The 18,685-nt window shown below is 40.9% G+C and overlaps 1 protein-coding gene across 3 annotated transcripts in view; it reads right to left on the reverse strand.

The window, feature by feature from the left end:
- The window catches only part of arhgef2 (rho/rac guanine nucleotide exchange factor (GEF) 2), a 62,780-nt gene that overhangs the window by 29,640 nt on the left and 14,455 nt on the right, over positions 1-18,685 (reverse strand). The window contains exon 1 of one of the 3 annotated variants that reach the window (XM_053650927.1): positions 7,925-8,556. The exons of the other annotated variants lie outside the window; for them this stretch is intronic. Coding sequence (XP_053506902.1) covers positions 7,925-7,999 — 75 coding nt within the window. The 5' untranslated portion in view covers positions 8,000-8,556. Of the gene's footprint in view, positions 1-7,924; positions 8,557-18,685 lie in introns of those variants that run through there. 3 annotated transcript variants of the gene reach the window in all.

Consider the following 18,685-nt stretch of genomic DNA (forward strand, 5'->3'; position numbering starts at 1 on the left):
TGAGAGGTGAGTGGGTGAACAGAACAGCACAATAAAACCATCCATGCGTGCTGGTTTCATCACCCCAGAGCTCTCTGGAAGCATGAGACACAAGGATGAGGACATTTCCGACTAAACCCGTTCAGTCATGTTCCATACGTAGACTCAGAACAGAACAGAACAGACTCGGAGTCACAGACGAGCGCTCATGCAATCAGACCATCGAGACGATGATAAAAAAGGGTTGCTGTTTGGGCCTTACGCTAGCTATGACAACTTTTGCTCCATATTTTGACTACGATGCCTTTAATGGACTACTACTAATGGACTCTACTGGAGTCCGTGCCTTTAATGTTAAGTGTTAAGACTGGCCTGTAGCAATGACACGAAAATAATTTCCATTCGTTGGGCTGGGAATCACCTGCAGGAACTGGGAGTATGAGGAAGAGGGCGGAGTGATCTTTCCGTCGAGGGTTACACTGCCCTGCGAGTTGAAGTTTGCTGGATTCTTGAAGAAAGCGTGTGTTAGACATGACTCTCTCTGGTTGGTAGTTGTCGTATGATAGAGAATAGTCGCCTGGTTTTTGGGACCAAATTAGGGAGAAATCAAAAAACAAAACAAAAAAAAAGGTTCTATCATATTGTCATGGACCCCTGATTACCACATGAACCATCAATCAATCCATTTTTCCATACAGCTTATCTTACACAGGGTCACGGGGAGCCTGGAGCTAACCCAGGGAACTTGGGGTACAAGGTGGGGAACACCTTGGACGGGGTGCCAACCCCGTTCACGTACTACAGACAATTTGGCAATGTTCGATGCATGCGAAATGAAGAGAACTTTGGCTGAATGCACGTTGTGATGACGTCACATGACGCGTCTTGGCCCGAATCTGTGGAAAATATGCGGAAATTTAAAAAAAATTGCAAGCTCCTCCGGATATCGTAGCGCGTGCTTGATTTTGCGATAGTTTCTATCGCAAAATCGTGAAATCATGGAGGGACTGATTCCAAGCACTTCTTACAAAATGGACGAAAACGAAATCCAAGCACAACATCCTCGCCCGTTCAAATCTGCATACACTTTTTCACCTTGTATTGTTACATCTCACGCTCTTAGGACATTTTTCGACTTGAATTGATGCCTACAGTTGAAAACCAACAGTTACATTCCATCTCCTGCTGCGTCTGGTTGGTGTTTACACTGTAGCCTCGCACTGATGGCTTTGCAAATGTTTGCGCTTAAGGGGGGGGGGTGAAAAAACCGTCAGCACTACTTTGCTAACATTCACAAGCAATCTTTAGACGGGAAGTGCATTTGTTTCAACTATGGGTAGCTCCTTGTCTGCATCACCGGTATCAAAAACACGCCAAAGATGCTATCCAGACATGAAAGACCAAAACACAAAGCCCTAAAATGTTCCGTATGGAAAACGGTCGTTTCTATTTCAGCGGCATCTCGTAATGTGCTTGTCCTGGATGCCCATGCGACACACTCGCTGTAGTCTGAGAGTAGAGCGCTAGCTGCAGACCTCCTCTATTCCTGACGTCCTCACAACACACCCCGTGTGTGAGATCACAGCAAAAAGCAAAGCGTCTGGAATGAGCAAGCCCTTCCACAAGACTCCACAACATTCCTGAGGCGCACCGAGGATCCCGTCACGTCCGCAGGAAATGGTGAAGACGATTTAGGAATTCTGAGAACGTTTTGTCTTATGAGGATAATGAGCTACACAATAAGGATAATTAGCTACCCTCAGAACCGGGCGATGAAGAGGAAGATGAAGACAGATGTGAGTGACATGATGGCGGCCTTCATGGACATGCAAAAGAAACAGCATGATGAATTCATGCGAGGGGATCAGTTCAGGTTATTAAAAAAATATACGTTTATTTCCAGCATCAGAAAATGTATAAAGTTTATGTTATTTAAAAAAAAAAATACAAAACTATGAACAATATGACTATATTGTCAACATGAGCCAAAAATATCTCTACAGATTTGAGAAATTTGGACACGATGCATCTCTTGAGGCGTCTGACGTGGTGTTTTCACGTTTTCTTCATCAACAGCAACATCAACATCATCATATTCCTCACCGTTACCTTCAGAACAATTGTGAAGCACACGACAGGCTGCGATGACGGCGTTCATGTTGTCGATGTGGCAATCATACCTCTTCATTAGGCACCGCCATCTTCGCTTAAGAAAGCCAAATGCCTTCTCCACAGTCATGTGGTTATTAAAGGTGATCTGTGCAGGCGTTGTTTGTTGGTTTCATCAACCATGGCAGTATGGACATGCTGCATCCCCCAACATCACGACTGGCACATCTACTCCTGCAAACCTCTCTTTGATAAAAGGGAACGTCGTACCACTCTGACCCGTCTCGTACAAGGATGAATCGACGAACACTCTGGCATCGTGGACTTTGCCCGGCCAACCCACATCGACGTCCCAGAACCGAAGACGATGTTCAACCACACCTTGCGGGATGACGGAATAGAAACCTTCACGTCACGTAGAGCTAAAATACCAATATGAGTCCCATCGACAGCCCCTTCGCATCGTTTGAAACCCCACCGGTCTCGGAAACCTTCAATCACGACGTTGACTTCCTGTTCAGAAGGTGTTCTGACGTAGAGGGAAAGGAAATTGTTCACGATTACTGATGGAGGCAACATGACTGGCAATAGTGACCCGCGGTAGACTGGCCAATCCCAAATAACTAGGAGATGGTTCTGAACTGCACGTTTGCGGACCGGTTTCCTGAATGTGGTTGTCTCTCTTCGAAGTTTGGCCGGAGAAGTGTGCACAGCTGCAAGAATGTGGTCTTTCTCTTTCCAAAATTTAGCTCCCATTCACGATCTGTCCAGCTGGTGAAAACACGCTCCCAGCACACACCGCATCTCTGCCGAATCCAGACGCTCCTGAGGCGAAATGGAGAAGTGATGTTAATTGTATGTTAACTGATACATAGACTGTCTATTACTTGACAGCACTACTTGTATAATACACTTTTCGAGAATATTCGGCTTTATAACGGGTCTGGTTCTTACCTTACAGACGAACGGGAACCGTAGTCGGCGAGTAAAGCTGCGAACTCCTCCGTCAACGTCAGCTGCCGCCGTAAAAATGTTCTGATGTGACTAGCGCGATTAAGTGGAAATCGATGCACTGTATAAGCAATAAATCTGTTAGGCATGCGAGAGGGCAGTGTGTCGTCATGCCCCAAACAACGCAGATAAGCCACAAAGTAAGCATTACAGTGACGGACTCCGTTGTGCTGTATGAGAGAGCTTCACTTCCTGTTTTCTTCAAACCATCGTAGGTAACTGGGCCAAGTGTGAGTGCGCCCGAAGTGTTTAACGATTTTTAAAAATCCACTAGCCAGCCTACGATCCTGCTTGACGTACCATGACAGAAACGTGCGATTGAGAACAAATTTATACGACGTATAATGTCGGAAAGATATCACTCCTGCCTGTTGGTGACGTTTTACAACGCGAGTACGTGGCCACGTCGGCGGAAATCGAGTCATCGGTGTCCCGATGTATACACCGCATACTGATTCGTGACCTAGGAAGCGGTCTGAGATGCACCTTCTGCGACGGACAAGCATGCTCCTGAACTTTTCAGTCATTTGAGAGTATGAACATGAACAGATCTTTTTTTTTTTTTCTTTCACTTCTTGCATAAATGTTGTGATTTGCAAAAAACATCAGTCCCGCCATCCGACGTGAGAAACAAATATGAGTCACACCCACACACACGACTCCTACATGAAAGCACTCTAAAAGATAAACTAGACCTCGATCAAAATCCCCGTAGTGTCATAACCCGACCTTTGTGTGTACTGAGGCGGAGCTGCTTCTCCCTCTCGCCGCACGTGTCGTCATCTTTCCTGTCGCGTAATGACTAAGGTCCCAGGTTTTGACATTGCGAGCCACTCAAACCCAGAAAGCTGCTGACCAGGAATTTACAGAAATATTAACTGTGTAATATTATTACTGTATAAGAACCACTGGAATTGCTTTGAAAACACGTGAGGGGGAATTTCCTGGCGAGAAATTAACAATTACATTATCGCTCACGAGAAAAACAAAACATCGTAGCTTGTCACGTTACTGAAAAACCACAAAAAAATGTAAAGCAGTCGGAAGATTTTAAAGTTACAGCTTTACCACTGACACTACAGACTGGAACGTCCCCGTTTCAATGATGACAGATGTTTTTAAATTTGAATAACGCCAGCCCGAACGACACCTTCTGAACCAATCAGAATCAAGCGTTCGATCCCAATGGATCGTAATGTATGAATTCGGGCTGGGTAATATGACAACGTGATATTGATATCGTGATGAATTACGATACGATACACTTTTCTAAGATACCATGACATCTTTGTGTAGCGCTTTTGTGTTTACTATTTCGATCAATTACAATGATTACAGTTAAATACACCACCGTTTTGCTGGAAGTTTCCTAGCAAACCTATAAACACACACCACGATAGTTATCGCGTATCGTAGAATCGTCTCGGAGAATCGTGACGATATAAAATCAAATATGACGACACTGGACGTTTTCAGATATCGGGATTCTTTGTCTAATCGAATACTGGTACGATCCCAGAGGCCGCAAGATATCCAGGAATCACGTTGTTCCTCGTCTGACCTTCGCTGATGGTCGACTGGAGGTCGTTTCAAATCGAGCTGGTAACCTTCAACTGCCGCAAGATCCGTAACTGTGCACGTACACACGTATACGCTACGGTCCGAGCGTGTATCGCTGGCACCGAGTGCCACCATTATAACTGGTACGAGGCAGAACAGAGGTCTGATTGAGACGGCGCTGTGTGAGACGATGGAACGAAGCGCTGAGGTGAAGTCAACCCTGTGAGCGCTCCAGTAATAATAGGAGGTCTGTTAGTGCTGCTCTCTGTTAGGACTGTGTGTGTGTGTGTGTGTGTGTGTGTGTGTGTGGACTGTCTCATGTCTAAGCCTTGGGCTCTGGTCACAATCCTTTCTGTGTCTCCTCTGTCCTCATGGATGACTGATTGCTTGATTGCCCTCAGGAATAAGGAACTCATTCAAGGCCCAATAGTATCGTTTGGCATGTAGCACACTAACCAAAGAAAGAGTTCAAGGGCAAAATAAAAAAAGTGATACGACGATATTTGTTACATCTAAAGTTGAGCGCTAAAGCCTAGTGTGGCGAAAAAGCGAGGGAAGGTTATAGCTACCAGTTAAGCGTCACGCAAGGTGACTAAATTGAATAACTAACGAAGTTCGTAGCTGCATTTTCGTCACCCGACGAAAGCATCAAACTCAGGTAGGAGGTGTGGTCTGAAAATTGTGAGTTTTGAAAGATCATCTTAAACGCCGATTGATCACAGCTAGGCAAAACTGTTTATGGGCGGTATTAAGAGTCGAACAGTTCCGTCGATATTTACGCAGAGAAAGAACCCGTCTGCGCACATTGTGTTGATTTTCAATGCTTTTGCATACGTTCTGCATGTAGTTCACACCTCCAACGTCCTCCATGTGCAAGAAAACTTATTTGGAGGGTGGTTTACCGTGGTTTAGTGGTTAGTACGTTTGCCTCAAACCTCCAGAGTTGGGGGCTTGAATCCCGCCTCCGCCTTGTTTGCGTTAAGTTTGCATGTACTCCCCGTGCTTCAGGGGTGTCCCCCAGGTACGCCGGTTTCGTCCCCCAGTCCAAAGACGTGTGTTGTAGGTTGACTGGCATTTCCATATTGTCCGTAGTGTGAGTGTATGTAATTGTCCACTGCGATGGGTCGGCACCCTGTCCAGGGTGTCCCCCACCTTGAGTTCTCCCAGGATAGGCTCCATGCTCCCTGCGACCCTGTGTAGGATACGCGGTATGGAAATGGTATGGCTGGATGTACTTGATATCACCTTCAAATGGCGTTCAAGGTCAAGGTCAGAATAAGGATCAAGGTCAGAAACGACTTTCTTTTCAAATCTCGTTCACCTTCTGAAAGGTCTGTAGCTACGTCTAAATCCTCACTGTGTACATAACTCTAAATATGACAATATTACCGAATCAAATGATATTTGTTTGTTTGTAGTTTTACATAAGTGTGTGATACACAATGCTAAAATGGTGGCGTCTAGCGTCTTTCCTTACACGCTAGCTACATCAGGCAAAACCGAAGAAGTGTAAAAAAAAAAAAACAAAAAAAAAAAATCAAACACGAACTCGGACTACAGTCTGATTGACTCCACTGTGTATACCTGAGTATTTTTTGGCTGAACTTTTACCTTTAAGCAGCTGTCTTTGTATGTGTATAGCGATTGCTTGAACCAAGTTTCAAGATTACGTCACTGGGCAAGTGCTACTCACTAAAATTAGTCTCCTGTGTGTCTGTGAGAACACTTTTCAGCCTTCATGCTCTTTTTGTATGCAGGCAGAGGACATCTATGCATGCACTAGCATCTGCTTGTGGAGATATATATATATTTATATATATATATATATTTATATATATATATATATTTATATATATATATATATATATATATATATATATATATAATGTGTGTGTGTACTGTATGAGTTTATAGCATTAACTGCCAGTTTTAGAGATGCAATAAAGCCACCAAACCACTGCGTGCACTTCCTTCCTCCTTACACGACCGACGCATGACACACTCCTATGTACACACACACTCCTATGTACACACACACGTCTCATCACCTGGCACCATCCTCCAACAATGGTGCTTTCCTCCACCACAAAATACAAAACCTTTTCCCATCACCACACAATCAAAGCATGCAAAAAATAGAGCTACGGTATGAGATATGACTGAATAACAGCGTAACTAAATATCTAAATGCCCATCTCATGTTGCTGAACTATGGGACACAATGGCTGAAGGGGAACTGGATTCCTGTTGACCTACAAAGTGTTTAAAATAATAATAGTATTCGCACCCTTTGTAGAGCAGGACAGCCAGTGAAGAGTTCATGTTGAGTTTGTACAGTTTGATTTTTTTTAAAAATATATATATATATAATGATGAAGTGAAAATAAATGAAATGTACTACAATCCCAAATGCCTTCCTATTCACTACAGAGTGTATGAAAGAAGAGCTCCATGTGTAGTACTGTACTGTACTGTATTCCCAATAGGAGACGTTTAGAATACAGCCAAACGGCCTGTTTTCTTTGTTTATACATGTATATGTTGCAATTTTAACGTTGTTAGGGTTCATTTGTGTGTACATATAATGCATATTTTGTTTTTGAACGTTTTAATAACCCTTGGTTAGCTTTTTTTTCCCCCTCCCCTCAGCTCCCTCCCCCATCCAATTTCCTTTTCAATGGAAGACAACGTGGCCGAATCTCAAACGCCGGCCTCGTCCCTACGTAGGAGCACTCCATAGGCTGCAAAAAAGCCAAGCTCGTGCAGCCTACATAGTAGACTTTTTTTCGAACAGCGTGGCGTTTGGGATGCAAGCCGTATTTCTTGCCACGCTTTCTCTTCCAACACGGCATGGCGAAAAGATTTATGTAAGAAAAGTGAAAGAAAAGCTTAATCAAAGCAAACAGAGCGTTTTTGGAAAGGAAATGGAATAAAAAAAAGCGATAAAAGTTGATAAGAATAGTGGTTTTTTTTGAAGGATGAGAAGGGAGCGCGAGCCGCTATTTTCTTAAAGTGCCGCAGTCTGCCGATGGAAAAAAAAAAAAAATAATCACTCGACCATATCGCAGGATGTGCTGAACTATGCTGAATTTCCAATCTTGTCGTGACACAAAAATATATTTTAGGTCGTACATATTATCACGGACAAGCATTACTATAAATTCCTCACGTTAAATACGCTCTAGCTTTTGTTAATGAAGACGTTGCGTGCTGTATTTAAAGACTGTCTCGTGTAGTAGTATTGATCAAAACCTCCTGCACTCACCTTTAAGTTGACTTCTTTCATTCTGTCTTGGCGTGTTTTCATTAACGGGTCCGTAACACGGGACATGCCGAGCATCAGGACCCGGTAAAATAGATCCTAATTCTCGGATCCTAACTAAACAAATTCTTTAAACACTAAAATAAAACACCTGGAGTAGAATCCAAACGGTCAGTGAACAACCTTAATGGTGTATGGATATGATATAAAATGTCTCATGTAAAAAAAAAAACAATAAAAAAAACTCCATCAACTCTTTATTTTGTTTCTCCAAAATCCATGTAGATAATAAGATCGAAATGCAACGCTGCGTCTCTGTACTTTCTTCACACTCTCACACACACGCGCGCGCGCACACACACACTCAGGAAACCCGGGCTAGCCGCGTTATTTTTCCACCCCAAGTGTATTCCCTATAAGCACCGCCTCCTTACGTTTCGATTGGCTAAGAAGATTATACCGACAGGACATCCTCCAATCCTAGCGGAGGAGGCGGGGCTTTTTTCAGTGCAGGGTGGAGATAAAAAAAAAAAGGAAACGCGGTAGCCAAGCGACGCAGGCTCCGTCAAAGCCACGCCCATTCATTTGCATACAACCCCTATTCATACTTTTGACCAATCAGCGTTCAGGACTTCTCCCCCCCCCCACATCCAGAGCGGTGATAAAACAGTCAGCGCTTTCATTTTAGTTTACATAAAACCTGCTTTAATCTTATTCAATGTTTTATCTTCTCAAAATACTTCCTCAGTGCGTTTGAATATTTTAAGATATTGGTCTTAAAATGAAAAGTTATATATATATATATATATATATATATATATATATATATATATAAAATATAAATTATAAATTAATATAAACTACTCCTATTATTATTATTATTACTATCATTACAATTATTATTATTCCTTCAGCAAAAATATCCCTCAGTGTAGTTTATTATAAAGGATTAGTTTCAACATTTAATTTCTTTTATATATAAAACACTTTATTATGTCTGCCATATGAATGAAGATTATTATTATTATTATTATTAATAATAATAATAATAATAATAATAATATTTCTTCATCAAAAATATCCATTACGATCCAGTGTGTTTTATTATAAGTACTTAGTTTCAAATTATCTTTGTATATGTAAAGCACTTTATAACGCTACCATATGGCATCTCAAAATGAAAAGTAAAAATATATAAATACAATGAAGATTATTCTTTAAAAAATATATTATTATTATTATTATTATTATTATTATTATTATTATTATAAGCAGATGTAAGCTACTTTTTATATATTTTTCTAGGGATGTTTCTAGGGATTTTTAAAAAGAATTTTTTTTATTGTTTATTAAAATGTTACAGCTTATTATTATATACAGCTTACACTTATTACTAATGGTCATTTAACAACAATGTTTGCATGGACGTGTTAAAAATAATGAACTATAACCCTGGACATCAGAACAGAAGTAAAAGAACAGAGAAAGTTTCACCCACAAGGGCCCATGGGTGGTTTGATAGGAAACACAAAACACAACTTCATCTAAATTTAGAGAGCCAGAAAGGGAACGCCCTGCGCCGTAGCCACTCGGGCTCGGCCAAAAGCCACTCGCTTTGGGAAATTTACAGAAGTGTGGGGTGTGTGCCAGTGTGATCGTGTGTGCTGATGTGTTACACTTCTCCATGATCACATCTCATGTAAATAATACCAGCTGAGCGTTATTGTTAATATTCTACTTTTAATGTCTATGTCTCAAGCTGTTTAAATTCACTTTTATGTTGTTGTTTTTTTTGGCAGATGCTTTCATCAAAAGAATACAGACAGCGATTCTCTCTGGAAAAAGAAGTGCAAGATGTAGGTGTTGTAGGAAGAGCAGAAGAAGGTGCAACTGAACAGACACCCACCTGAAACACTCACACAAACACATGAAGTCTAAAAACTAAACTGTCTGTGATACAAACACTAATTATAAAACAGACAGACACACTGAACGGTACATTCGTACAACAACGCTAACATTTCATAGTAACGAATAAGGAATAAAACACTCAGTGATGTGCTGTTATATTAAAATGATGATGTCGGGTCATACGGTGCGACCGCTGCGAAGTGATTACTTTCCTATAAAAGTATTTTATTGCTCTTATACCACAACAATTTACAAACGATTACATTTCAAAATTTTTTTTAATTAATTAAAGACTGTCACATCATGTGTTTTATCCTTTTATAGTTACATTTAATGTTGCGAAATGTCCACAAAACAAGTGAGTTCTTGTTATTACTTATATTATAGCAGATATAAACAGTCATTCTTTCACTAGATTCTCTTCGCCCCCCCAAAAAAAACCCCCAAAAAAACAACAACAGCTTGTCATGTTACTTAAAACCACAGAGTCCCTTCTTTCTGAAAACTTCCCTGTGGTGGAAAACATCCTAACTACTAACTACTGACTGTAAGCTCTGACACTGGAGACTCCTGCCGTAAATGTTAACCGTCTCCTAACAGAAAACTTAATTATATTGTTTATTTGTTAAAAAAACAAAACAAAAAAAAACTTTTTTTTTTTTACTCAGGTTATTGCTAACCTTAGATGATGTAGAGCATCAACTGTACAAGACCCCATGAATTAGTTGTTACTATAGATACGATAACATTTCTATATTTGATAACGACACTTAATAAAGTAATAAAGTAGGTAAACAAGTTGCATTTAAGTGGTGATAAAAATAGACACCCTGAAGGTCTTTACTAAAACAACCCACTTCAGTTTGCCGTTTCAGTCTGTCTGTCGGAAAGCCCACAGAATCGTCCCACAGTTACAGAGTGAACAGACGCTCTTTCTCCTACTACAGTGACTCACTTTCCATTCGTCTCCTTCTTTTGTGTCACCGGCTGAGGTTGTCTTTCTCACACACCCACGCTCATGAGCGCAGGTAAGATGAGACAGGTGTTCTGTCAATAGCAGGAAGAGAAAAGACAGTCTCTCATTGTCTGTCCTGATCCTGTTTTAGGGATTTGCACGGTTTTCTTTTGCGAGCCAGTTAGTGACCCTTGGACTTGGAATTAACTCTTTGTACCAAAAAATGGAATTTCCACCTGTTTTGGAGATGCCCACGTTCAGCATTGAATTTATATGGGATCTCACACTGCACAGTAGTGGTTAAAGGCTCATATGAACGTAGACACTCAGAGATTTAAGAATATGCTTATTTATTTATTTATTATTATTTTTTTTTAAACCTAGCCTGCTAGGTTTATATATTATAATTTTATTGTTAAAGTTGCATATGGTGTTTTACTATCAAAAAACTTTAGCTGTGTTGTCGTACCAATGTTATTGTGGAGAGGTGCGAATTGTTTGCCCAACACAAGGGGGGCTCACACCCCCCTCCCCTCCACTTTTCCCATCGCCCTGCTCACCAGCAGCTAAACACAAGAGTCAAGATACTCTACACACAGAAACCCAACAGTGTCTCGTCTAATCTTATAACAGACTTGCAGCGATAAAATAATCCATTCGTTTATACCGATTGAAAACGTCCAATAGGTCGATTTCCATTCTGCCGGCGGACTGGAACGCCAGTGTACTGCTAGAAAAGGTTAAAGGTGTAGTCTGTCATTTTTCAGTGTAAGAAACATCTTTTCAGTCTCACCGTGCTAGTTTTCTTGAATTAAAGCGGTGTACATTGTTGTTACAACTGAGCAATTAGCTCCACCCCCCCCAGTCCAAACGGGATAGTTCAGCTCTGCCCGTTTTCCATAAAAGGAAAATAACGAGGTGTACATACACAGAATTTTTTTTTTGACTTAAATCAAATTGCATCAGCTTGTTCCAGGTAATTATTTTTAGTTTTGCACAATTGTAAAAAAAAATTATATTTATTGTAATAGAAATCATGAATGTGTGTGTGATGTGATGTCAAGTGTGGGTGTGATGTTGAAAGCAGCACTGCAACACGGTAAGTCTTTGAACGAGTCGAGTGTTTCTAGGCATTTTGGGTTCCTGGGGTATAATATGAGATAACACAGAGGTCACTAAGAGGTCACACAGCAGCTATTGAAAAGACTGACTGACCTCGAAAACCACAAACAACACATACAGGCTGTGTGAAGGGCCGATTCTTAGACGATCATTATGTCATGCAGTGCAGCATGAGAGGATAGATTACACACTGAGAACGAGTGAGACTGAGAACAAGAACAGAACAAAGGGAGAATGAAAGAGAAGGGAGGGTAGGAGCAAAAAAAAAAAAAAAAGAAAAAAAAAAGGGAGCGAGATCAAATTGCAGACGTTTATTAGGACGACGAGAGAATACAAGCGTGCGGGGATGTACGAGTACATTTCAGCGTACTAACTAAAAAAAAAAAAAAATCCAACAGCAATTCAATGGGCTGGATGATTATCAACGGGACAAGAATGGAGAAAATTGTCCAACTGTGAATCTTTTCTTCTTTTTTTTTATCCAAAGGGATATTTGGATTGATCTGAACGTAGTACTATAATCCACCCAAACTGCTCTGTCCTGAATCAATTGTCTCTTAAAACTTGTCCCCCCTTGTTCAATAAGGATAACGATGGCTTTTTGTGAACCCGGAGTCTCTTTTTAAAAGCCGACGATGCGGATCAATGGGAACTTGAACACATAGGGCCGTATTCAGAATCGGTCACTCGAGTCCAAAAGGTACATCAACCTTCACACGGGGAAAGTTATGCGTATTCAGAGTCGGCTTGTGCACATGCTCGAGTTGATTGTTCTGGGCTCCACATTCGGCTTACGCAAATCATCTGCGTGTAGTTCCAGCCAGCTAGGTTGCTTCATGTTTCCTAAGTAGGTGTCTTTTCGATAATGTCTAGACTACTGCCTTTAAACACGAGCACCTGCCTTTAAGCCTCAAAAAAAAAAAAAGAATCACGGGATAGAAAAACGACGACTGAAGAAGTACTTTTTAAATATCAGTCGCCGATCTAAATCCAGGTCATAAAAATAAAATCATAACGCAGGATGTAGAGGATTACAGATGCTGTTTACTCAAAGCACTCTCCTGTAAACAAATGCCTCACGGTTTGAAGAATAAGCTGACCAAGCAGTCACTCAAGGCTCAATTGAACTAGTTCATAACTTTGTCCGTAAACAAGTTCATGGATTTCAAACGGGCTCGTAATCTATAATCCACCCAAAGTGCTTTCGTCCTGAATCGGATAGCTCTCAAAATGCATTTTTATTGATCTCCTGATTTCCCAAATTGTTCAAACTCATACTAATAAAGGAAACCATCTTCATGTCTGATCTCTCAGGTAGATTTCTCTCAAAACCACTACCTGGCTCTCGAAATGGTGTCTAATGTGTTTAAAGATGAAGCAAAATACATGCAGTGTCAAACAAGTGAAGTCTCGTTATGATACTATTGGAATCTGATATATAATAATAGAGTATGCGTCCTAATCTGAAATAATCTCTCGCGCAATAGCAGCATGTTTAAAAAGCGCATAAACGAGGCTGATCCCAGGCACCAGGCGTCTCGACCAAATACCTTTGGGCAAAAACCGGTTCGATGTTAATTCATTTGCTGCACAAATAAATACTGTGCTTAGATCTCGACGATGGATTACAGGTTATTGAAGGCCTTTGCCTCAGGCCTTTTCCAAAGAACATTAATAAAGACTCGTAACATCAGTTCGTTCTCAGATTTGGAGTTTCTGTTTCGAGTCTGGTTCATTCTGTTCATTCACATCGGTGGTTTGGGGTCACCGACTCTTTTTGTACTGTACTGAAAGTCTGCGTTGACATTTTTATCGTTCTTTAAACTCATTTCATGAACATGTCGGTCTGTTTTTACTTTGGTTAACCGTTTCCTAGATTAGTCACAATGCCATGCGGATAGTGGTCCTACATAAAGAGGACGATGCGGCGGCGCTTTAATCCTTCAGTCCATCCAGCTGTCTCTGCTAACATAGATCAGCTTCCAAAGCTTCAACTGTCGTCCTAATCCTGCCCTAAATTCCATAGCACTCGTGATCTAGCCAATCTCAGTCTTTGGCTTAACTCGGCGAAGACTCTGCCGTAGAGATGCGTTGCATCCTGGAACTTTGAGTCCAACGTTTGTAGCTACGTCTCCACTAATTCCGAGTTGGATTTCTCATTAAATGTTGAACACGGATGGAAAATGGCAAGTGAGAAAAGAATCTTCTCATGAGAATAACGGAAATCTAGCACCGACCAAGAAATGACACCAGAGAAATATTTCACTATAAACACACTGCATGGATTTCAGAGTCCTTTGACGTCAAATCCGTTCAGCATCAATATCGTCTTTAATATAACGTTATAATAAACCGGACGTCCGATATGAACAGAATCTAATTTTCAACAGTGTGGCAAGCAAACAGGCCAAAGCGGTATGCTTTATTACTATAGACTGGAAAATAAGGCATGACTCATAATCATAATGTTCAGGTAAATACACTCAGGTAATATTCCACACATCCTGAAATAGACTTTATTGCATTTCATATCCGCTGCTCAGAACTAAGGTTTGTTCCGTGTTCCAGGCCATATCCTGTGAAATCCCGAGCTCTAAGCGAGAGGAGGAGGTGGGAGGAGGCTGGGAAGAGGAGGTGGGAGGAGGCTGGGAAGAGGATGGGCGGGATCTCCGCTGCGCTGATGCAATCCTGCCGTCCGAGAAGAAATTGCCCAGCTGGCATGAGCAGAGCTGGGGGAGGGAGATTCTTACTCAAATCTGTGCAACGTTCACACGCTCAATTGCTGGCACACACTCACATGCACACACACACACACACATGTCATTTTCACACAAAAGTGCTGTTTTGACAAGACCGGGGCTAGCATATGCGAGGAACAGGCCACTCACCAGCTATAAACACGACCTGGAATTCCATCTTAAGACTCATTGAGCTGTTTATAAACACACACCTAGACTTAGACGCTCATAAACCTTTCACACATGCTCTCCAGATGTGCGTCCACACATCTGGCTTGGAAAGTCATCCGACGTCTTGATTGGATTTATCGTGCTTACTACAGTGAAAAACAAACCACTGATGCAAAACCCCCCCCCCCCAAAAAACAATAAACTTATGTTCTAGTGTGTTCATGTTTGTGATTTTAGTGATGAGAATCAGACCGGGTTAACGGCAGGGTGCAAATTATAGGAGATTAGAAAGGGGTTGACCCCTACTTAAGATATTAACCCTTGCAAATGAAAGTAAAGACAGAAAAATAGTTTTTTTTAAAAAAAATAGACTACTGAAATATGTTGTACGAGATGACACATAGCCTACTGTATATACGAAACTACTGACACCAGGGTTGCCAGATTCAAGGTTTTCCCACTGAATTAGAGTAGTTGCTTGAGGTTTTGTGTGTATGTGTGTGTCAGCGTATTGGTTTCATCCTTCACATCGGAATTTTGTTACTAATGATAACGTATCTAATATTACAAAAATGTTTATGACGTTGGTGAAAGAACCGTTTAAGAAAACTGCATGGTTTTTATATTTATTCATTCATTCATCTTCAGTAGCATGCTTAGCATCCCCCGCACACACACAAATACCCATGATGGATGCTGTCAGCTGCTTCAAATAGCCCAAACCCAGTAATCTCGCTGTTACAGCCCTGTGATGTCAACTATTGCACTTCCAGAAGCCAAGTTCTGTGTTTTTTGTTCCAACCACAATCTACTTACAATGCACAATGCCTGGCAACCGAGCAACACATCCTGTTACAACAAATATAGTTTAGCTGATCTTCAGCACATCTTCAGCACATGTGTTACTGACATGAAAAACTTTAGCTTAAGGTCTAATCCCGAAAAACCTCAAAACACATTCATGAGTCACGCTCAGATGTGTCGAGGACGCATTTGTAAATGTTTTGACGGCATGTGGCGCCATTAAAACCGCTTAAATGAGTAATTTCTCATAACAATCACGATTATTGACCAATATTTTCTAATAGTTTACAATACTGTTGTTTGAAAACCACTGTCGCACTATAGAACAGGCAGAAAAATGGCACATTTGATTGGTCAGAAGGTGCTGAATCATTTTCTATAACAGCGGCTCTGACAATTGGACCAGGTTCCAGGTGCAAGGTTTATTATTTATATACCTGTTCTAATACAGCGCGTTATGGTTTCTGTAGTAACAGCTAATTCCCAGGGAGTCGTTTGGTAGACACGCCACATAAACTAAGTTTAGTAGTAAACAAATTTACAACCGCGATATACACCAATCAACCATAACATTACAATATACTCATTAAAGAATGCAATATATACGCTGACGTAGAGGAGTGTAAACGTTCTTTCTTAGAAAAACAGGGGTTAGTCTATAGATAATTAAGGGTTCTTAACATTAGAAAAAGCTTTAGCTTCCTGACAGGAAACATGCAGCTGTAGAGTTCTATATAGAAACATGAAGTAAAATGACACTTTTATCCAGAAACAAGTGCTAGATCATTGACGTAAAGTTCTCAACAGCAAAATTTCATTTTGAAAAAGCAAAGGTCCCGAAGGAAGTCTAAACTGAACGCTCTTAGGGTTCTTGGTTATTTTTTTTTTTTAAACTTTATATAAATAAGTGGCCAGTATGGTTGAAGTCATCCATGAGGCTGGCCTGTTAAATTGTGTAGTATGTTATTGCATTGACTACACTTACTGATGACAGCCTGGAGTGCCCCCTACTGGCCAAAACATCTCGACATCCAACATGCAAGTTAACGGTGAGCAAAACAGACTGCCAATTTGCACTGCCAAAAACAAATCAACAACAACAACAACAACAACAACAACAACAAACCTGGTACTGGGCAATTTAATTGTACAATGGCTGACCAAATCATCCTTACAACCTGGAGAGGATATGAACCAACCATCTCACAGCGTGTATGAGACCATAAAGATGAGAATAAAAATAAGAATCCGAATAAAATAATAAAAATGATGTATTCTGTCGCTAGTGGGCGTAAATATGTACTCAGTCATAGTGTTTGCAGTGCGGTTTGACATTTCTTCTGCTTTGATTATTGTTTTATGTCCTGACACAGTATACAAGAAACCAGACAGCTTCCTCTGTAACCTGAGCACAGGGAAAGAGGAAGTCCTCGGTCAGTCCCTCATTTTCTCAAGCTTCTTGCTCGCATGAGTAAGTTACAACAGTGTCAAGCTTTTCAATCGGTCCATCTCGTGTCCGTGATAAACTGTTAAATAATCAGTGAGCATTAATGCAAAACGAAAATGTGCTCATATGATATGCCGAGTCTTAAAATACAAACCGGATCTGCAAACATCTGGCACAGTTGATTTAAAAGGGTAATTTTGCTCGTCATTGGCAAGAAAACACGAACCGCAATGCACCACAGTATCCTTTCTGTTATACGAAATGCACTGTTGAATTCTTGATTCTGATTGGTCAGAAATTGTCGAGTTGTTTATATGAATGTGCTCGTTCTAATATTAGTTTTTAAAACACGGGGAAGACATAAACGGATTTAAAAAAAAAAAAAAACACGATCGTGTGTAATAGCTGATATGGTGAAATCTTCTATAAGGAGATGACACGGAAGAAATCTCCAGTCTTATCGCTTTGTAACAGTCTGAGATAAGGCACGGGAAAGTCTTCAGGGTTTTTACGCCATTAAATGTAACTATAAACGGATAAAAAAAATTTGTGTTATTGGGGGAAAGAAAAACAACACGTTAACATCAGCGTGATAACGATAATGTGTTACTCCGTCATTGATTATTTTCCTATAACAGGACATTCCATCATAGTTTATAGTTTTTACTTGGGGTAAGTTTTCGTAAGAGGGCAATAAAATTCGGAGGGCACAAATATAGTCATGTGTCATAATCGATCACCTGTTCTCTTTCCTGATACGCTAACCTTTCTAGATGAAAACTCCACAGCACTAATACTCATTATATTAAAGAGCACCTATTATGCTATACAGACGTGCCTACTTTTGTTTTAAAGGTCTTTACATTGCAGCATTACCTTTTCCCCCCTCAGCGTCGAAAACGACTCGTTCAATGATCCGTTCGTTCTAAACTCCTCCTTTCCGAGCACCTACTCTGCTCTGATTGGTCAGATGTCCCAGTCTGTTGTGATTGGTCTACTGCTTAAAGCGTGTGTCGGAAAGGAAACGCCCACTACCATATCCGTAATACTGTCGGTTTTACCTTACCAATTTGAGCCCGAGTACGATAACGGTGCGTCGGGAGATCGACCCGAACCACCACCGCAAGCACGATGAGAACAGGACGTTTCTCAGGGGCAAGTTTGTACGTCGTTTGACAATAACGTGAGCTAGCTGGTTAACAGAGGCTAACAGCTAACAGGCCAACAGATGTGCACTGGCTGTACACGTATACAACACAAAACGAAGCATTTGGAACACTCGGTAGAAAATATATACATAAATAATGAATCATACTTACAGGTTGTGATCCAGAGGCGTAAGATGGTAGAAATAAAGTGGGTACGGTCCCGTCTTTAATGAATAATCGTTTAGCAAATCCCGTCTTGACTTCAGCCGGATTTGAGAAGCAATCGTGAGTGAAAAGACGGGAACACAAACGAAGGTCGTGGTATCGTTTTAAATTCTATTTGAATTCTAACCACTGATGCTTTACATCCTCATCCTTTGGGAGTCCATGCTAAGTGGTTTTGCTTTTGTAGCGCAGAAAACAACGTCTTCTGGACATGAGCCTAACTCTTTCAGGAGGCGGGTCAAA

The sequence above is a fragment of the Ictalurus furcatus genome, chromosome 20 (genome assembly GCF_023375685.1).
Source record: "Ictalurus furcatus strain D&B chromosome 20, Billie_1.0, whole genome shotgun sequence".
In the NCBI taxonomy this organism is placed as follows: domain Eukaryota; kingdom Metazoa; phylum Chordata; class Actinopteri; order Siluriformes; family Ictaluridae; genus Ictalurus; species Ictalurus furcatus.